This window comes from Danio aesculapii, chromosome 19, assembly GCF_903798145.1.
Source record: "Danio aesculapii chromosome 19, fDanAes4.1, whole genome shotgun sequence".
Lineage (NCBI taxonomy): Eukaryota > Metazoa > Chordata > Actinopteri > Cypriniformes > Danionidae > Danio > Danio aesculapii.
In genome coordinates, this window is record NC_079453.1 from 44,048,012 (window position 1) to 44,070,976 (window position 22,965).

A 22,965-nucleotide genomic window follows, 5' to 3' on the forward strand; every position below is an offset into this window, starting at 1 on the left:
AAGACATCTATTAAATACTGACTTTTGCTTGATGTAAGAAAATAATTTGTTACTTAATCATCTCTTTAAAAAATGTAAATAAATAGTAATCCGTAAATAGTAATAAAAGTTATAATAATTAATAATAAAAATTATTATTCATTATAATTATTCATAATTATTCATTTAATCTGCTAAAAAGGAATCTTTTAAATGAAATGAAAATGTTAAATATTTTATAATTAATTATTCATTATTTTATGTCAATAATAATAATATAAATAATAATAATAAATTGACACATTAAATACATTATCTTACATGATCATTGCATTTCCACATTGTAAGAAAATAATTAGTTAGTGATCTTAAAAAATAAAATAAATAATAATCCTTAAATAATAATCGAAATTATAATAATTATTAATAATACAAATTAATATTTATTATACTTAATAATTATTCATCTAATCAGATAAAAAATGAATCTTTTAAATCAAACGAATATATAAAATATTTTCTAATAAATTATACATAATTTATACAATAATAAAAATAATAATAATAAATTGACCATTTAAAATATTAACTTACATGATCATGGCATTTTGCACATTGCACAAAATAGTTATCTTCTTAAAAATAAAAATAAATAATAATCCTTAAATAATAATAAAAGTTATTATAAGAAATTATTATTCATTTTGATTAATAATTATTCATTTAATCAGATAAAAAAACAATCTAAAAAAAAGGAAAATGTAAAATATTTTATAATAAATTATACATAATTTTATGATGATAATAATAATAATAATAATAACAATAATAATAAAAATAATAATAATAAATTGAACATTAAAAATATTATCTTACATGATCGTTGCATTTTGCACATTATGTAAGAAAATAATTAGTTTTCTCCTTAAAAAATAAAATTAAATAATCCTTAAATAATAATAAAAATAACAAATAATAAAAATTATTATTCATTTTAATGATTAATTATTCCTTTAATCAGATAAAAAAATTGTTTAATGGAAAAGAAAATGTAAAATATTTTATTAAAAATTATAGATAATTTTATGGCAATAGTAATAATAATAATAATAATAATAATAATAATAATAAATTGAACATAAAAATATTATCTTACATGACCATGGCATTTTGCACATTATTTAAATCTAAAATTATTATAAAATATACTACATTTTAAACTGCAAAGATGTAGCATACAAGTGCTTACAGTGTGTGTGTGTGGGGTATGAAGGTATAGTGATGGTGTCTCAGTGGAGAACTACTATCAGCCGTTTTCAAGGCCTGACCCATTTACACTTTCCATATCTGAGTCATTGTCGGCACACCCTGAACAGAACAGAACAGGGCCACATCCACAATGCGCACACATCCTAAACTGGGCTAAAGCAGGCAAAAGTGGGCCAGAGCTGAAAGTCATCAGGACGCAGAGCACAGATCAGCCACTAGATGGAGCAACATAGCCATTTTAGAGCGAACCATCATGAAAGCCCCACGGGGACGACAGACTGTGTTTCTCAGCAGAGGAGAGACTGGTAAATAAGAGCAGAACATGCGGAGAGACAGCAGATGCAGACTTGTGCTTTGAGATTAGGAACAGGATGTTAAATACTACTTGGACATTCAAGGAGCTCTGTGTGTTTATTATAGAGCTGAAGTCAGAATTATTAGCCAGGCTGTATATTTTTTGTCCCCAATATATATATATATATATAGTCAGGTGCAACTTGAGATGTAGAGTTGTGGTCTGTGACTCACTTTTGACCTGCTGCTCTGGAGCTTTGACGTGACTTAACATCCCCGGCATGCTGACGCTGTTCCTGTGCATGTATTTGAGGAAGACGTCTGCATTACGTCTGGCCAACGTGCAGGCCTGAAACAGAGGTGAACAGATTAGCCCACACGGTCACAACAGACGGTGTGTGTTCTGGCTTTGGACTGGTTACCTTGAGGAAAGCCTCTTTCTGCTCCAGGTGTTTGCTGATCATGGGTGTGACGTGGTCCGTTTCACAGTTGGGTCCCAGTTTGTCGGCTCCTCCGCACCAGTCTTCCTCACGCTTATACTCCTGCTCCAGACTTTCCAGCACACTGCAAACCTACAGCATACACACATCAGCTTTCAAGAGATCCTTTTAAGATTCTCACATACTTTAAGCCCAATTGAAGAATGAGTTAGTGACCAAAACACTCTGTTTGGAGCTTGTTTCAAGAGATCAAAACTAAACTGCATTATGAAAATATAGATTATTTATATATATTATATATATTACATTATTTATATAATTAAAATTATATATATATATATATATAAATATATAATAGGCAGGTGGCTCTGAGGCTAGACTTTTTTTTTCTTTAACACTAGCACTGATTTTTCTTGTAATATTGTAGATTTGGATACTTGTGATGAGTAGATGCTTTCTTGATTGCTGTTATCTCACTGAATGTTGACTGGATGTTGATAAAGAGTATTTAATGGCAAAATGCACAATAAGGGTGAGCAATATTGACAAAAATGTTGGATTGTCATTTTATTTGGGGATTTTTTTGGATAACAATTACATTTGTTTGCCAGAAAATAGCATTATTGTTTATTTTTTGGCCAAAAGTGAAAATATATATAACCACTCAATTATTTTGGTATATAAACTAATGAGTACTGTTAATCATCAACATTAAATGCCATTCATATTCTGCTTTACATCCGGTACATGTTTTCAATGCAGGATTTTCAGCTTTAAAATATTTCAGTGTGCATGGGTCAGCCTTCAATCTGAGTGGGCCTGTGCCCCCCTGGCCCTTTTGTAGCCTCGCAATCTTTATTTACATCACTCAAGTGGACCTGCTTGTGTGATATTACATAAAAGGATAATTCACCCAGAAATTTGAATCGTAACATCATTTACTCATCCTTCACTTGTTTTAAACCTGTTTGAGTTTCTTTACTATGAAAGAAGATATTGTGAAAAATGTTAGAAAGTTGTAACCATCGACTTCTACAGAATTAGTTTTTCCTACTATGGAAGTCAGTGGTCTTCAGCTTTCTACAAAACATCTTCTTTTGCTGTTCAACAGAAACTCATAAAGGTTTGGAATCACTTGAGGATGAGTAAACAGTGAGAAAATGTCAATTTTTGGGGGAGCTATCCCTTTAATGATCACTTTTTTTAATACAAAACACCAATTTTGTGTTCATAACTTAAAATCAGTGGTCACCAAACTTGTTCCTGGAGGGCCGATGTCCTGCAGATTTTAGCTCCAACCCTAATCAAACACACCTGAACAAGCTAATCAAGGTCTTACTAGGTGTACTTGAAACATCCAGGCAGGTGTGTTGAGGCAAGTTGGAGCTAAACCCTGCAGGGACACCGGCCCTCCAGGACCGAGATTGGTGACCCCTGACTCAAAGGCTCATTCTAACTCCATTTAATGCTTTTGGACTTGTTTTTAACATGATTTTTACAGTTATCAACTTGGTCTGACCTGTTCAGAGGTCTTATAGAAGGCCACGGAGGCGTTGACCAGCTTGAGCCGGTCCTCCATCTTCAGCATGAGCTGCTGCCAGTGTGAAGCCACGTTCTCCGCACAGTCTCGAATCATGTCCATGTCGTAGTGATTGGCCTGCAGCAGGGCTTCGGCTTTCTGCTGGACCTGCAGGGCACTCTGATGGGTTTTCTATGGAGAGGATAAAAAAGCATTTCAGATAAGACACAGACTAATACGACAGCTACGAATGAAAGAAGATTAAAAAAAGACAAACGGGCAGGTGTCAGACAGTTTAGGAGAACAGAGGGCGAGATACGACTTATAGATTATTATTCATTCACAACCTGTAGTTTGGAGAGTCTATCTTGAAAAACAGAACATTCAGAATAGAAGCTGTAAGAATGGGTGTCTGATAGCTGGAGGAAATGAGAAGACTCTTCTGATAGGTGGTCTTTGTGCCCTTTAGAGCCACTATAGTTATACGGAGACTGCAGATCTGATGTTATCCTGGTTCTTCATTACAGGAGAGCAAGCGGAGAGCAACGTGATGAGACAGAAGAGCTCAGGATCACCTTTAAACAGCCAACTGAAGAATCAGTGTGTGTTTAGCCAGTGGGGTTTTGGCTTTGTGATGGATTGTGATTTGGTTTCTTCTACTTCACTTTTAGATTGAAGGAGTTTATTTTTATTATAGCAGATTTTAATTCTTATATGTTGGGGACCATTACAGGGGACCTATTATGCCCCTTTTTACAAGATAAAGTACAATAAGCCTCTGATGTCCCTAGAGTGTGTATGTGAAGTTTCAGCTCAACACACCCCACAAATAATGTTGTGTTACTCTATAAAAATGGGCGACATGGTAGCTCAGTGGTTAGCACTGTCACCTCACAGCAAGAAGGTTGCTGGCTTGAGTCCCGGCTAGGTCAGTTGGCATTTCTGTGTGGAGTTTGCATGTTCTCCCAGTGTTGGCGTACGTTTCCTCCGGGTGCTCCGGTTTCCCCCACAGTCCAAAGACATGCCCAGCACTGGGTTGCAGGTTAAAGAGGATCCGTTGTGTAAAACATACTGTATGCTGAATAAGTTGTCGGTTCATTCAGCTGTGGCGACCCCTGATGAATAAATTTTATGTGAAGCTGCTTTGACACAATCTACATTGTAAAAGCGCTATACAAATAAAGGTGAACTGAATTGAATTAAATAAAGGGACTAGGCCGAAGGAAAATGAATGAATGAACTCTATGAAACTGACCCTTGCAGGCTTTGTTTCAAATTGTGCCATTTTGGTGACTGCTGCTTTAAATTCGAATGAGATTGTGCTCTTTTCAAAAAAGGGCGGAGCTACAAACGCCTATGTGTCAGCATAGTGGCAGATTTAAAACAAGACTAACTTTATCTCTATGAAGGTAGTCTATGGAGACTCCGCTGTTCATTTGTGCACCCTAAAATTCCACATGTTTAATCCTCTTAGTCGCTGACATTAACTTTAGCAACTGAAAACTCTAATGACAGATGGCTACTTCCCACTTAGGGCTGTATATGCTAATGTGGGAAAGATAGTCACTAATGGGTGGGGCTTTCCCCTCTGAGGACATGTTCAAAGGGAGAATGTCAATCAAAGCGTTTCTGCAAAAATAGAATTAATAAATTTTTGACCATTAGAGGCTCAATTTATAATTGAAAATTAATAAAATATTAAGTATTCAAAAAAATATAAACACTGAAAACAAAAGTGAAATAAACCATTTCATAATATTATTATTATTATTATTACATTAATGTATGTAAATTTGATTCCTTAATTTGCGGTGTGTAGTCATATACAGTATATTTAATTTTTTTTTCTTTTACAAAGTTTGATGTACTTACTGTATAAAGAGACAGCAATATGAGTGAAAGAATTTTTTTTGGTTGAATATATGTTGGGTTTTAATTGATATATTGAGTGATTGTTTTTAAACATGCCTAACAAGCTGCAACATAATTATCCAAAAAGTCTGAAGTGAAATTGTAATTTATTGATTAATTGACCGGTGGCGCTGTAGGTAGTGCTGTCGCCTCACAGCAAGAAGATCGCTGGTTTGAGCCTTGGCTGGGTTGGTTGGCGTTTCTGTGTGGAGTTTGCATGTTCTCCCCCGCGTTCACTTGGGTTTCCTCCGGGTGCTCCGGTTTCCCCCACAGTCCAAAGACATGCGGTTCAGGTGAATTGGGTAGGCTAAATTGTGTATGAATAAGTAGTGTATGAATATGAATGAGTGTGTATAGATGTTTCCCAGAAATGGGTTGCAGCTGGAAGGACATCTGCTAAGTTGGCGGTTCATTCCGCTGTGGCAACCCCAGATTAATAAAGGGACTAAGTCGAAAAGAAAATGAATGAATGAATGAATGAATGAATAAATAAAATCTGACATGTATTTTCCACAAATGCATCCAATAGCATTTACACCAAAAATTATATTATATTTATATTTATGGATTCAGATCAAGTTTTCAGAGGTAATGAGTGTGAAAAGAAACTTAATGTTCACAGCTCAGTCAAGTGGTCAAAAAGTAGCTATAGTTGGGGGGGGGCAACAACATCTGTGTGTGGGGGGCATTATAGCGCTAATGCATGTTGACAATAATTATGGTTTAATGTACCATAATTATGGTAATGAGTCTTTTCAAAGAATAAGGCAGAGAAAGGGCAAAACTTGAGGTGAAAAAAAGTGCAATATCACTGACCTCGATAGCATGCTGGAACTGCTCATGCTCTCTCTGCAACTGCTCGGCTTCTTGAAGAGAACTGGCAGTAATCAGACCTGCATTCAGCATCGACTCGCCATTACGGATCCAACCCAGAACCTGCAAAACATGACACACAAACAAACCGACACATCAGTGCTGTGTAACAAACTTTTCCTTTTCTTTTCAGTAAGACAAGCCGTAGAAATGGTAAGTGGAGAGTTTTTGAATCACTTTGTTAGGATCTGTATTTGTTTTTGTACTTGGCATTACAATAAAAGAAATGTTAATGGATCACAGGGAAACGCACTAAACCTGTAACTTGTACTACACAGTTTTAGAGATGAGTCTTAATCCAAGGGAGTAACCAGAGAAATATTGGGTTGTTGTTTTTGGGATAGATAGATTTATAAAATGTTTCATACTTAATAAAGGTTTTCTGGTGAATCTTGCATCACCTGGAAGACCCGTATGAACTCTGTGAAATTGTATGTTGTGATTTATTAAAATTTTTAGAGTATGTGAGTTGAAAGGAGGGAAATATGTTACTCGGATAAACTCAGATAATGTTTAAAAAATAAATCAAATTAATTTAATAAACCTTTTCAAAAACAACAGGCAGTACACTGTACACTGTGTATACTCCACCTTACCTGTTTGACTTCAGCCTGTAGGTGGCGCAGTTGCACACACTGCTCCAGGTGTCTGCGGTGCTGTTCTGCAGCCACGTCCAGCTCTTGCTGTTTCTCATGCAGAAACTCCAGCAGGTCCTGAACACGCGTGGCCATGTCCACATCACGGTCACACAGCAGCTCCACACCTGGAAAACCAGAATATGTAGAGCTCGTCAGAAGCAGGGAGAAAAGTGATTGATGTAACTTTGAACAAGATATGGTTGCTGGTGCTGCATCTTTCAGAAACTGCTGAGCTACTGGGATTTTAATGGCACGGATATATGTAGGGTTTACAGAGAATGGTCAGTGACAGCTCTATGAACTAAGATATCTAGTTGAAGCTAGCTGTCAGAAGAGAATCTGTGGAATAAGTTGATAAAAAGTAGCAAAAACTCAAACAGGCACTGATTGCAATTGAGGTCTGCAGAAGAGCACAATACACATCAAACCTTGAAGCAGATGAGCTACAGCAGCAGAAGAAGAACAAGAGCACACTGACGCTCTTGACAGCTAACAGAGGCTACAATTTAAACACGCTCACCAAAACTGAACAACAGAAGATTCTAGATAAATGTTGCCTGGCCTGATGAGTCTCTTTCTGTTTCGAGTTTAAGGTGTTAGTGTAAAAATATAGTGTACACAACATTAAAAGATGGATCTATACTGCCATGAATCAATTGTTCAAGCTTCTTGGCACAGTTTTGTTCCTTTGTTTCAACTGAGAATTCTTTAAAGGGATAGTTCACCCTAAAAATAGTTTATTTACCTCATCATTTATTGAACACAAAGCAACATATTTTCAAGAATGCTGGTTGTCTGTGTTCTCTCGATTTGTCTTACCTTGTCAGATTTTGCTATCCCCCATTCAAAAAGTAGGTAGAACATTTTGATGACGCAATATGCTACCCATCAAATTTAGCAAAACTTTAATGTGGAGTAGTGTGATATGAAGCTGTAATATCGCCCTAGCCTACCTAATCCCTAACCCCAACCTCAGAACCATTCAAATACAGTGTTGGTAGCATAATCAGAGGGTAGGATAAAATGTCATGACACCAGCACCCATTGACTTCTGTAGCATCTTTCCATGGAAGTCAATGGGTGCCAGCCCACATGAAAAAAAAATTCAATCATTTTCTTTTCGGCTTAGTCCCATAATCAATCTGGGATTGCCACAGTGGAATGAATGCTTCCAGCTGCAACCCATCACTGGGAAACACCCATACACACTCAATCACGCACATACACTACAGCCAATTTTAGCTTACCCAATTCACCTATAGCACATGTCTTTGGACTGTAGGGGGAAACCGGAACACCCGGAGGAAACCCATACGAACACTGGGAGAACATGCAAACTCCACACTGAAATGTCAGTGACCCAGCTGAGGCTCGAACCAGCGACTTTCTTGCTGTGAGGCGATTGTGCTACCCACTGCACCACCGCATCGCCCCACTATATAGTAATATTTATAGCAATTTATTTCTAGATTTTACAGTGTTTTTGAAAAAATATACTATAGTATTGTGTATATCTATATCTGTATATATCTATATCTGTATATATCTATATCTGTATATCTATATCTGTATATATATATATATATATATATATATATAAAATCATAAACCAAGTTTCTTTCCATTCTGCTTAATCACGCGCCTCAAAAAAAGATATTTAAAATAATCAAAACAATATGATGTCTTTTGACTGTCTCTTTAATAACTTCATTAGACAATACTTGTACTTTTACTTTCAGTATTTGAGTAGTAAGTTTTTAAAATAAACTACTTGCAATACTTAAGTACAAAAACTTTTGAATACTTTAGTACTTCCACTTAAGTATGATGCTTAAAGAGCACTTGAACTTCTACTCAAGTCACTTTTTGATAGAGCACTTGTTACTCAAGTCTGGGTCTCTAGTACTTTATACATTTCTGGATGCAACATTATAGTAATTTAAAAAAAAAGTGTGCTTCCATATTGACAATGTTCGAAAAAAGGGAAAATATCCACTAAGTAACAGTTCTATGGGCTAAAAAGAAAAGTACTAAAAACTCAAAATAGCCACTCAATACAACTGAAGTCTGCAGAAAAGCAAAAAACGCATTTAACCTAGAAGCAGATGAGCTACAGCAGCAGAAGAGGAACAAAAGTGTGACGCTACTAACAGCTAACAACAGAGGCTACAATTCACACACGCTCACCAAAACCAGACAACAGAAGATTATATATAAATGCTGCCTGGTCTGATGAGTCTCTTTCTGTTTCGACTTTAGGATGTTAACGTCAAAATTTGGAGTAAACAACATTAAAGCATGGATCCATCTTGCCATGAATCAATTGTTCAAGCTTCTTGTAATTCAGCTTCCAGGACGAATAAATCTCTAAGTAGTGTTTATGGTACACTGGTGAGTCTCTGCCATATGAAACTAAGGCAGTTCTGGATGCAACATGGTACTAGTTTGAAAATAAGTGTGCTTCTATATTGACTCACCAGACGCCTGCACTTCGTTGACGTACTGCAGCAGCTCCTGGCCCTGGTGGATGACGTGGAAGGCCAGATTGTTCATGGTCAGGGCTTTATCAGCGTGGTGCTGCAGTCTCTGTTCAGCCAGCGTCAGGTCTTCTGTATCAAACTCATTCATCTGCTGCGACAGCTCCTCATTCCACGAGTCCAGATCTGAGATAATCTGGAGAAGATGAAGATACAACACAGTCTGAGATCAGCCAGGACAAGAGAAAGAGTGACCTGTCTTGACTCGCTGGGTTAGGGTTAGGTTTAGGGGTAGTGTTGGGGTAGGGGGATAGAATATACAGTTTGTAGTAGAAATATCATTATGTTTTTATATCCCGGTAGGGACTTAAACCTGAATGCACACAGACTCATGGGGACTTGTGTCATCATGGGAACCAAAATTGAGGTCTTGACAGGTAAACATGTTTATAAATCACACAGATTAAAGTCTTTTGAAAAGGTAAAATGCAGATTGCTAGAAATAGAAATAGTAGAAATATCATTATGTCTATGACAGGAACAAATCTGTGTGTGCGTATACTTGTTTTTCTATCCCCGTGGCGAACTAAACCTGAATGCACACAGACTCATGGGCACTTGTGTCATCATGGGAACCAAAATTGAGGTTCCAACATGTCTATGAGAGGAACAAGTCTGTGTGTGTGTATGTGTGTGTGTGTGTGTACTTGTTTTTAAATCCCATTGGGGACTTAAACCTGAATGCACGCAGACTCATGGGGACTTGTGCCACCGTGGGGACCAAAACTGAGGTCTTGACAGGTAAACATGTTTATAAATCACACAGAATGAAGTATTATATACAGTTAAAATGCAGATTGCTTCCTGTGAAGGTTGAGTTTAGGGGTAGGGTTGGCGTAAGGGGAAAGAATATATGATTTGTAGTAGAAATATCATTATGTTTATGAAGGGAACAAGTTTGAGTGTGTGTGTACTTGTTTTTATATCACAGTAGAGACTTAAACCTGAATGCACACAGACTCATGGGGACTTGTGTCAGTGTGGGGACCAAAATTGAGGTTCCAATAGGTAAACATACTTATAAATCACTCAGAATGAAGTATTTTGAAAATGTAAATATGCAGATTGTTTACTTTGGGAGTTGAGTTTAGGGGTAGTGTTGGGGTAGGGGGATAGAATATGTGGTTTGTAGTAAAAATATCATTATGTCTATGACAGGAACAAATCTGTGTGTGCGTGCACTTGTTTTTATATCCCAGTGGGGACTTAAACCTGAATGCACACAGACTCATGGGGACTTGTGTCAGAGTGGGGACCAAAATTGAAGTTCCAACATGTAAACATGCTTTTAAATCACACAGAATGAAGTATTTTGAAAATGTACAGTAAATATGCAGATTGCTTCCAGTGAGGGCTGGGTTTAGGGGTAGTGTTGGGGTCGGGGAATAGAATAAATGGTTTGTAGTAGAAATATCATTATGTCTATGACAGGAACAAGTCTGTGTGTGCGTGCACTTGTTTTTATATCCTGGTGGTGACTTAAACCTGAATACGTACAGACACATGGGGACTTGTCATCGTGGGAACCAAACTTGAGGTCTTCATGGGTAAACATGCATATAGATCACACAGAATGAAGAATTTTGAAAATGTAAACATGCAGATTGTTTCCTGTGAAGGTTGAGTTTAGGGGTAGGGTTGGGGTAGGGGGATGGAATATGTGGTTTGTAGTAGAAATATCATTATGTCTATGACGTGAACATGTTTGTGCATGCGTGTACTTGTTTTTATATCCCGATGAGGACTTAAACCTGACTCATGGGAACTTGTTTCACCTTGGGGACTAAAATTGAGGTTCCAACAGGTAAATATGCTAATAATACACACAGAATGAAGTATTTTGAAAATGTAAAAGTGCAGATTGTTTCCTGTGAAGGTTGAGTTTAGGGGTAAGAGGAGAGAATATATGGTTTGTATAGTTGAAACATCATTACGTTGATTAGTTTCCACACAGACTCAAGGGGACCAAAATGGAGGTCTGCATGCGTAAAAATGCTTATAAATTACACAGAATGAAGAATTTTGAAATGAATTGAATTGAATTTTTAAGATTGTTTTCTGTGAGGGTTGAGTTTAGGGGTAGTGTTGGCGTAGGGGGATAGAATATAAGGTTTGAAGTTGTGTGTGCGTGCACTTGTTTTTATATCCCGGTGGTGACTTAAACCTAAAATTGAGGTTCCAACAGGTAAACATGCTTATAAATCAGACAGAATGAAGCATTTTGAAAATGTAAAAATGCAGATTGCTTCCTGTGAGGATTGGGTTTAGGAGTAGGGTTGGCGTAGGGGGATAGGATAAACATCCTTACTGTACGTCTATGAGAGTCCCCACCGGGATATAGTAACAAGCCTCTCTGTGTGTGTGTACTTGTTTTTATATCCCTTTATATAAAAACTTGCCACAGTGGGGACCAGATCTACATGTGTAAACATGCTTGTAAATGACACAGAATGAAGTATTTTGTAAATGTAAAAACGTGTCCTGTGAGAGTTAGGGTTTGGGATAGAATATACAGTTTGTATCCCCACTGAGTTATAGGAGCAAGTCTTTGTGTGCGTGTGTATGTGACCTCTTCTTTATAAACTCTCTCTCTGATTGTATATTTCGTGTGTGTGTGCCGGAGAGAAAGAGAGAGAGAGAGAGTAATCACTTTTGGTTGCAGATCATCCTTGAAGACTGCTGCTTATTAATCGCTAGTAAATCATATTAGACATCAGGGAGTCACTAACGGTGTGCCGAAGGGAAATCTGCCCTACTTTAAGAAATCTCTCATTTCAAATGAGGATTCTGCTATTATTTATTCTTCCTCACATTAGGTCAAACCTGTATGTCTTTTTTTCTCAATAGAACACTGACATTCTGGCTGCTGTTTATTATATAATGAAAATAAAGGAGAATAAATGTCATATGAAAGAAAAAAAACAATTGTGTGGTTTGGAAGAAAACCAGGGTGGGTGAGTAAATAAAAAAAGTGACCCACAGACATTTTGGTCCTGTTTATATGGTATTAAGATGCATTTATCAGACCCCCTAGTCTTTTACCATTTTTTTTGTGATTTTTTTTGTAGGGGGATGTCATTGGCCCATGAACATTTCCTGCTTGTACTTGAGTTCGTTCTCCTGGGGTAATCTGGAAACCCGTTCAGTTCTGGATTTTATTTTATTTAACAAACCAGTTTGTGCTTTGGCACTGAAGCATATAGCGGACTGGTTTTAAAGCACTTCACCTCAGATGTTATTCATTAATCTTTTTCATATAGTAGATAACTGACAAACAAACAAACAACAAAATATACATTAAAATTAAGATACAAATTATACCACAAATTATACCACATTTCCTTCCACATTTCCTGCTTGTTATCAAACTATTTCATGATCAAAACTATTTTATGTTACGTTACGTACTATTTTGCAATTAAAAAAAATTATATCTAAATATCATACTTCAATGTGGTGATGTCACTGGCCCATGAACATTTCCTGCTTGTTATCAAACTATTTCATGATCAAAACTATTTTACAATTTTTGGGGGATTTTTTGTAATAAAAATGACGATTTTGTGGTGGTAATTCCCAGACAATTTTGTGATTAAAAAAAAATATATATATATCTTATGTACCATATTAGGTGGCCTACTATGTTAGGTGTACAATCTGACATAAATCGTAACAATAAAGCTTCTTTATTTTGATCTAAAACAGATCTAAAATGGTGGGGATTGAGCCCAAAAGGAAGGCTGCATAACTCTTATTTATTCACGATCTTACTTTCTCTCTCTGATTTCACTCCTTAGAGCATCTGACATCATGTACCTCACACTCAGGACACGCATTAGGGCCCTACCGCAATACACCTAAAACAAGGATTGCAGTAAAACTCGTCAATGGCAGGGAAGCGTTTTCATTCATTAACTGTAAAGAAAAAGTTAAACAAAATCATTTATCGATTTGACGCTCATCATAATACCAGCTATACATTTAAAGCACAAATAAAGTCCTTAAATTCGGTCAAGTCTAGAGGCTGTCACCCTTGAATCAATCTCCATCATTGTAAGCTGCTTGCTTTTCCGTTTGTTCCACTGCTCCGTTTGTTAGATGTTTGCTTACACTTTCTTTTGCAATCTGAGGCACGTCAAACGCACAAAATGCCCAATTCGCATCACAGGATGTCTAATCACATCTTTGCCTTGACTTCACATGTAAATCACTCACACTTCATTAGCGTATGCTTACTGCACAGGCTGCGAAATAATTCACCCCCCTCCATGTAAAGTAATGATTGTGAGGCCACAGGTGAGCCGTCATTTTACGAGAAACACTCAAATACAGAACGTGCGCTGCACATGCAACGTTTATAAGTCATGTAAAACAATGAATTGCAAACTGAAATAAATATATTTTAATTATATGGTTTGGAATTTGATGTTTTATGATTATTAAATTTTTTTGTGATTATTTTGCGTTTAATTAAAAATTTAGCAGGATAGCAAAAATTTGCTACTTTTTGTTGATTTTGCGTTGGATTCAGCGATCGCGGAAAAACTAGGGGGTCTGATTAAGCTCTACCCATTTTCAAGGAGACAAAGCCAAATACAGGTGTAAAAAAGGCTGGTGGCAAATATTAAAACTGTTGCACTCTGGAACATTTTCACGATTTTCTTTTTGTGATCATTTGTACATTTCTGAGCTTTTTGTACAATTTAAGATCTAAATATGAGTAAAAAACTCAAATATACAGCCATCTTAAGAGGACAGCGGTCAAAACTGGGCAAAGGTTCCTCTCCATTGGCTTAAGACACTTTCCTACAAACACTTATTTACAAGGACTCAGTAATAATAATAATAATAATAATAATAATAATAATAATAATAAACCTACTAAATTAAGTGGACTTATCCTGGTCTCTGATGATTTGAAGTGCTTCATTCATCCTCATTTGTAAATAATATTTGGACAAAAGCATGCTAAATGAATCAATTTAAGTGTAAATGTAAAAGAGACAACATTATAACATTAAGAGTAAACAGGAACCCATCACCTATCTGTGATGATCCAACCAAAATGCATCTTAATACCAGGTGTAAACAGGGCCTTTCTCAAGTAGAGAAAACTCACATCAATGGCGTCCCGCTCAAAGATCCTGAGCTGCAGGAAAAGCTCCAGCTTGATCTTCCTCTCCTGGAATAGCTCCTCCATCTGAGCCTGAGCCTCATCCAGCTGCTGCAGGACGCTCTCGATGTGGTTGATGGAGCTGTTGTGAGGCGTCTTATTGCTGGAGATGGCCAGGTCTCTGCATGTGGACAGAGGGAGAGGTGTTATATTTGATCTAGTCTGTCAGAGAGGCTTCATACAATGCTGTCTTTGGGGAAAGTCAAAGCTTTAATGGAAGTTAAACCATTTAAGGAATGTTAGGAATTTTTAATCCCGGGTCTGATGGAATTTGAGGAATTGTTCTTACCATTTGCACCTTGTTTACATGGACACAATGCTTTTATTTGCACTTCCAGTGTCTTATTTGCCTCGAGGATTGAAAGGGGTCAAATTAAGGAGTCAGTAAAGATCACAAATTGTATACTGGGGAAGTCAAAAAACGACTGTCATGATGTACAAGATCAAATCTAAAGAACAACCCATAATTAAATAACAGCATAGTCTTAAGCCCCGGTCAGATTGTGGTTGTTACAATTTTGGCACGATTTCCTTAAAGTAGAGTGTCGTCTAGTTTCGTAAACGACAAATGGGTGTCGTGATACAAAATTCAATCGTTTCTTCTCATGTACTGTGGCTTAGCTCACAACAACCGATACCATGTCTGCGACGCCTCACGACACCAATGTAGAAAGTCTAGCACAGGGATGTCAAACTTAATTCCTGGAGGGCTGCAGCCCTGCACAGTTTAGTTCTAACCCTAATTAAACACAGCTGATCAAACTAATTAAGTCTTTGAGTTTTGTTTGAAACCTACAGGTAAGTGCGTTGAAGCAGGGCTGGAACTAAACTGTGCCGGGTTGCGGCCCTCCAGGAATTGAGTTTGACATCCCTGGTCTAGCATGTTTAATTTTACCCCGATCTTCACGACGAGTTCCATCACGTGGGTGAGCAATAGGAGCACATAATTTATCAGTTACATTCGCGGGTACTGCTGTTAATCCAGTAATCAAAAAAATAGGCTGCATATTTACTTATCGGTGGGTCACGGGTGGAAAGATCAATCATTGGTCATGCACATTTTACTTCTTTCTCTAAAATATTAAAGTGTTTTAAGCTATTTTATTTGACAGAGAGACACAAATATGCAGACATCTCCATTCTCACGAGTTTCTGAGTTCTCTCAGCCTTCCAACAGAGTTCGTTCTCCCGGGGTAATCTGGAAACACGTTCAGTTCTAGATTTTATTTTATTTAACAAACTAGCTTGTGTTTTAGCACTGAAGGATATAGCGGACTGGTTTTGAAGTAGAGGTCTGCACTGACCCGACCAGATTTCTTGCTGCACAGGAATACATTTCTGAATAAAGTGCGGGAGCGGTCGGTAACTGGTGTAATTTTGGTTGGGAGCGGGCGGTCTAACAATATCGCTCCCGACTCCCGAGCGAGCAAGCACGCGTATGTATGTGTGTGAATGAGAGAGCGTTTAGCTTGTTTGTTGTTGTCTATGTGTGTGTGTGCTAATGAGAGAGCGAGCTTTGTGCTGTTTATGTGTGTGGGTGTGTGTGTGTATGTGTGTGACTGAGAGAGAGCTTGATGCTGTCTGTGTGTGTGTCACTTGCTTGGTGCTTAAGTGTGTGTGTTTATACAGACAGCTTGTTATAGGATGTCTGGACTCTGTATAGCTGGCGATTTTGCCCCCCCCAACCACCGCCCCCCGCCCATTAGCAGGAACGTGCACGGCGGGTAGAAAACAGGGCGGGGCGGGCTGTGGGACAACACATACTGAATATAAGCGGGAGCGGTAAAGTTCGGACTAAAACCTGGCAGGAGTGGGATTCAAAATTTAGTCCCGCGCAGATCTCTATTTTGAAGCACTTCACCTCAGATGTTATTCGTTATTCTTGTTTATCCAGTAGATAACTGACTAACAAAACATACATTAAAATTAAGATACAAATGATACCAAACGAAATTCGTTTCAAAAAGTTACTTTTCCCAAGAAAAATATAAACCATTTTCTGCTTGTTATCAAACTATTTCATAACTGTAAGAGGCAATTTAACCTTAACTTATTGTTAAAACAGCTCTCATAACATTATCAATATAATGACCTTTTTTGATTCTTGGAAGCTATTGATATTAAAAATGTAAAACACTAAATAAGTTTGGGACCATTGTTTTTGACCATAATTTTTTTGTTTGTGCTCTCCGCTACTCAGCTGTGTGGGTGGATGAATTTATTTCTTTCAGTGGAAAATAAGGATCTAATTAATGCTTCACTGTAAATGTATCACAAACCTATTTTGTCTTGGGTATATGATTTTCCTTGGTGCTATTGTGCTTTCATTTTATCCGTCTCACTCGCTACAAGTTTAGGCGAAAGAGTGTTTCATAAGCAACCCATGGCTGGAAAATATATTTATTAAGATTTAAAAGAAAATATCTTAATGTTAAAAAGGAAATATATGTTTGATCCTATCACTGTCATAATGAATGCCCTTAAATAATGTAGCCTAGCTGTCAGCAAGCATCAGTGCTTATTGAGGTTGACAATTAATTAATTAATAAATAATAAGATAAGAAATATTGTTATAGCAACAACTGTGATTGCTTTGGGAAATAACGCTCATCGTAGACGTCACGGGATGACTTATCGTGAAGCAATGTGTAGTCATTTGTTACCTATGATTTTATCAAGATATAATAAATAAATAAATAAATCGCATCATCTGACATAGTGACTTTCGTAACCGACAATAAAAATCATGTGATCTGACCGGGGCTTTATTTGAAGCAAAAATGTCTATTTAAAAAAACGAAATATATTTTAAAGCACATAATCATTTGTTTTGTTTTGGAATTTTAAATGAGACGATTCAACCTACAAGGTCTTCATCTGGTCACCTTCTACGCTAAAACATTGTCCAATTAAATTAGTCTTTTGAGAGCTAAAGTGTGTGCCGATTTCTTTGACTTTTTCCTCTTGTGTTTGGCTTGATCGAGCACCTGCCTAGAAGATTCTTCTAGATGAGCGCCCACTGATGTTTTTCTTTCTATATGTTTGAAATAGAACACTATTAAAATTAGAGAACACTCAGATCCTCCCAATTATTGGAGTTAATATGGATCATGCTGGTAATTCCCTCAATTATCTGACAAACCCTTTTTAATTGGCAGCTTAACTTTCCAATTTTCGCTGACTTTGCTAGATGGTGAACCACTCTAAAGTGAACGAATCCCTCAAAATGCAGGTTGTGCAGAAGATCGATCAAACAAATGAACCTTTCAGCCACATCAAGAGAAGATTCTAGAATTCATCACCTTTACAATGTAATCATTCAAGCCTCTCAAAAAGGCTGGATGTCCATGAAAGACAAATGCATGAAAGGACATGTTAATGAGGAGAATATCAATGGCTGATCAGTTCAACATTGCAGCTGGAATTGCTTGACTGGATCAAAATGTGTAGTAAAGGGGTGAAAACAGCACCAAGAAAAAAAACAAACAGTTAGCGGTTCTGTTTATGGTCAAATCTTGTGACATCACGTCATGTTTTTGGTTTATTAGGGTGTATTTAATCAGCGTTGCATTCATATTTTAACAACAGAGATTATTCTTTCAAGAGGTCGGAGACTACTCTTTATCTGTCGCCCCTCTCAAGTGTGGGGTTCCTCAAGGTTCCCCTTGGGGCCAGCATTGTTCTCCTTTTACGCTCCCTTTCAGTCTGCGTTGTCTTCATATTTCAACAATAAAAGATTATACATTGTACAGATCAGAGACTACTCTTCATCTGTCGCCCCTCTCAAGTGTGGAATTGCTCAATGTTCAGTCTTGGGACCGGTACTGTTCTCCTTTTATGCTCCCTTTTGGTCTGCACTGCATTCATATTTCAACAGCAAAGATTAGAGCTGCACAATATATAATCTCAGCATCGATATCACAATGTGCAAATCTGCAATAGTCACATCGCAAGATCTGCAATGTCAAGTTAGGATGATAATTAACCAGAAAACAGTGTAACCCTGTTATCAGTTTAAACCCAGTGAAACAAAGTTTAACCCTAAAAGAGTGAATGATTTTTCAATGTCTGTGATTATGCAGGATTTCATGTGAATTTGAACCATTTTGGGCACTTTAAAAAAGATTAAAATTAAACTTAATTATTTCTATAATTGAGACTATAGTGATTAATTTGAAGTGGATCAAAAAAGTTTGCTAAAGATTAAAATTGTCTTCATGCCGAGTTCAAACTGCATGATTTTAGACCCGATTTTGACTCGCCGACAGGTTTTCAGAAATCGCCGACAAATGCCTGAAATCACAGGCAAATCGGTGCTTGTGCACGCAAGTAACAATCACACAATATGAATGATCAAAGACGCAATCTAAGAGAATCGTCGACGAGTTGCTGACGCCCGTGGGATATTTTGGCATGCTAAATATCTGGAGCTGTCGGCGATTCAAATCATGCGTGTGAAATGAGTTTTGACTGAAAATAACATCGGCGATTACCTACAGCCAATGAGAGAGCAGCATTCACTAGTATGAGTACCTGCAGGCCAGCGTGAGGTTGGGGGAGACGTTAAAGCGCTCATTATCAGTTTATTTGGACCCAAGAAATGAAGGGAAAACTAGTGGAAATTTGTCAGGAGCACCCGTGTCTGTTTGACGTGTCATCTGAGCAATACCACAACCGGGTCGAAAAAGAAAAAAAGTTGAGGAGAAATTGATAATTCCCTTTAAACCCATGAGCAAAATAAGTACATTTTCTAACAGAGTTAGAAGTCATCTTGGGAAATTCTATTCATATCACAATATTTATTGTAGAAAAATTAAATATATATATATATATATATATATATATATATATATATATATATATATATATATATATATATATATATATATATATATATATATATATATATATCCAATATATATATCCATATATATATCAAATATTGTGCTGGTCTTTTTCTGTTGTTTTTCAAAATGACAGTCTGAAATCTTCTTAAAGATATCCTGTATTTCAAAGCGCACTTAAAACTCATTTCTTTTCCCTAGCATTTGATAATGTTTTATATTTGTTCTTCGTTGTTGTGTGTTGTGTTGCGTGTATGTTTTTCATATGAATCACGCAAAAAGAGCAGTCACAGCAGAGTAATTCTACATGGAGTGAGAAAATAAAGCGCCTGCAGATGCTCGAGTCGGTAAAAACAGGGCTAATTGAGTTTAAAAAGCTAACTTTAGTTTCACTGTGTAGCTCAAGCCTCCGTGGGATACAAGTAAACGATCAGCAGAACGCTGACCCTAAACTAGCAAAATCCGACAACTGTTAGAGGATGTGACTTGAGGCTTGAAATTTAAATGTCAGAAAACAACAAAAGCCAGCACTAATGAGATTAAAAATTCATTAAAAATGTGAAATGATATGCTCCTTAAAGCGTTATCTCCAAACGAGAGAGAGGATTACAAGCCCATTGGAAAGATAATATGTAAAATATGCGACATTATCCTCTCTTCGTTAAAAAGGTTAATGATCAGGGACAGCTTTAGTAATAATTGTATAAGAGAATGATGGGGGGGAAGAGAAAGCAAGACGTCCTTTCATCCCGTCTCAAAGGACACAACCGGGATAGCTCTGATTAAACTTTATTAAAAACAAATGGTGTAATAAAGTAAAAATCACAGTTATGATGGTAATAAAAGCTCTCTGTAGAGAAGCTCTTCCCATGTCGATGTGCTTTTATCATTCTGCAGGACTTCAAACAGATTATTAGCCCTTTTCTTTTTCAAATATTTCCCACGTGATGTTTAACAGGGCAAGGAATTTTTTACAGTATTTCCTATAATCTTTTTTCTTCTGGAGAAAGTCTTATTTGTTTTATTTCGGCTAGAATAAAAGCAGTTTTAATTTTTTTTTAAACCATTTAAAGGTCAAAATTATTAACCCCCTTAAGCCATATTTTCTTTCTTGATTGTATGCAGGACAAACCACTGTTAAGGCTAATTTATACTTTCGCCTGGCGAATCTTGCACCTCTGCTGACTGCGCGCACACCTCAAGAAACGGACGAGGCTTTTAAACTTGAAGCGTTTGCTATTGTGGATGTCCTTTAAAACGTCAGGGGGTGATCAAAAAGAAGCTGACCGTAAAGTTAAACAAAAAAACAGAGAAGTAGGACGTTTCAGGAATGTCATATCATTAATATTACTGAAGATTTTTAAAGGTTTTATTTTTATAAATTATTTTAATGATTGTAAAGATTTTTATAACCATTCAAGATTTTTTTTTATCAAACTTTGATGCATCACTTGCTTTTGTTCATATCTCGGACAGTTCTACCTATTAAAGCTTATTAAAATATTTATGACAACAGAACATGGGTTGCTTTACAAATATATGTTTTATTATGGCAAGAATAAAAGCAAAAAAATACACTTAACAAACAAAATATACTGATTTAGTTTTTTAGATTTAGCCCACTCCACAATTGACACTGCTGTCTGGCTAGATTGTCCTCCACTTATATGCTAAAAAGGCAATAATGGTCCAGCATTACTGGCCATTATCACCAATAAAGCCAAAAAAAATAGGGCATCAGTATACTGTAAACCGATAGGTTCAAATATTCTTTTCCAGTTATCAAATAAATAATTTGTTAATTAATAATAGTTTGTAACAGTTAAATTGTTTAAAATTCTAAATTGTAATATAAACAGTTGAAGTCAGAATTATTAAACCCCCTAATATCCCCCAAAATACTTCCCAAATGATGTTTAACAGAGCAAGGAAATTTTCACAGTATGTCTGATAATAATTTTGCTTCTGGAGAAAGTCTAATTAGTTTTATTTTGGCTAGAATAAAAGCAGTTTTAATTTTTTTAAACATTTTAATAAATAAATAAATAAATGGTGGAAAAACATATTTCTGTAAGTGTGTACCTGGGTCTACACTTTTGCCATGACCTCTTTTTTTGTTTTAACAAACTTATCCCTCAGGTTTTTCCAAACTGTTAAACAAAAACTTTCTTCCTTTCCCACTGCTGTTGCAATTTCTAGCCAAGAATTATTGGTCATTTGATTATCCCTATGATCACGCATGGACAGATCATACAGATGTCTCAGATGTTTCAGACAAAATCTCTTCAAAGCGTTTCATATTCAACTCAAATCAACACAAACTGTGAGCTCGATTCTCAAAAAAAATTCACCAGCAGAAATCATGTCACGTGCACCCAAAGCGAACCTCCGTAAACACAGCGATGACGTTACATTCGCTGCACTCACTCAAGCGAGCTAGCGAACGCGTCAAGTATAAACCAGGCTTTATACAATGACTTGCCTAATTAACCTAGTTAAGCCTTTAAATGTCACTTTATGTATCTGGTAAAATATTATGTTCTGTCATCATGACAAAGATAAAATCAATCAGTTATTAGAAATAAACAGAAATTGGGGGAAAAATATACAATAATTCAGGAGGGCTAATAATTCTGACAACTCAGGTACTATGATGGCAGTCCTGCAAAGTGAGTGAGTGAGTGCGATGCTGATTTCTCTTGTGAAAGTGCGTCACGTCTCTGCGGTGTGTTGGTGTGAGCTGGGGACCTTTCTGTTTGTACCTCTGGGCTCTTGGGGTTTAAGTATTACCTCTGCATAATTAACTGGGTGGTTATGAAAGCAGGATTATGTAAGACACTAGAGGAAGAGAGAATAACAGTAAGAGCCATCGAGAGAGAGAGAGAGGGAGAGAGAAATCACATGTGTACAGACCAATTTGCAAGCGGAGGAGGAGGAGGAGAATCAAGCCACATGCCTTTATCTGCTTTTATTTTGAAGGAAACTGTGGTTAGGGAAATGCAGCGTGACTGACATCAAAAAATATATTTCATTTTTAGGAATTTTAAAGTAAAATATATTGCGACTGCTACTTTGATGTGATAATATTTAAAAAATACATTGGTTATTTTAATAATATATTACATTTACAATATCAGAATTGCATAACGTTATTTAGATTAAATATTTATTGACATTTAAGGATTGTTATTAAATCCCTGGTGATGCTCTGACAGGTCTCTAAAGCTACTGTCTTCTGTTCCTGCTTGTTCTTAGGGCACTTTCCCTTCAGTTTTGTCTTCAGCAAGTGAAATACATGCTCAATCGGAAACAGTTGTTTTGGCCACGCTTGATGTTTTTGCTATCTCTCTGATGGGTTTGTTTCATTTTTTCAGCCTAATGATGGCTTGCTTGACTGATAGTGACAGCTCTTTGGATCTCATCTTGAGAGTTGACAGTAACAGATTCCAAATGCAAACAGCACACTTGAAATTAACTCTGGACCTTTA

General features: G+C 36.6%; 1 protein-coding gene across 7 annotated transcripts in view; it reads right to left on the reverse strand.

The window, feature by feature from the left end:
- The window catches only part of trioa (trio Rho guanine nucleotide exchange factor a), a 235,153-nt gene that overhangs the window by 70,510 nt on the left and 141,678 nt on the right, over window positions 1-22,965 (reverse strand). For all 7 annotated transcript variants that reach the window (XM_056479284.1, XM_056479283.1, XM_056479282.1 and 4 more), the window contains 7 exons: window positions 14,580-14,754; window positions 9,401-9,596; window positions 6,882-7,048; window positions 6,229-6,348; window positions 3,502-3,693; window positions 1,965-2,114; window positions 1,777-1,891 (listed from right to left, as the gene is read on the reverse strand). In XM_056479284.1, the coding sequence (XP_056335259.1) occupies window positions 1,777-1,891; window positions 1,965-2,114; window positions 3,502-3,693; window positions 6,229-6,348; window positions 6,882-7,048; window positions 9,401-9,596; window positions 14,580-14,754 (1,115 nt within the window). The remainder of the gene's footprint in view (window positions 1-1,776; window positions 1,892-1,964; window positions 2,115-3,501; window positions 3,694-6,228; window positions 6,349-6,881; window positions 7,049-9,400; window positions 9,597-14,579; window positions 14,755-22,965) is intronic.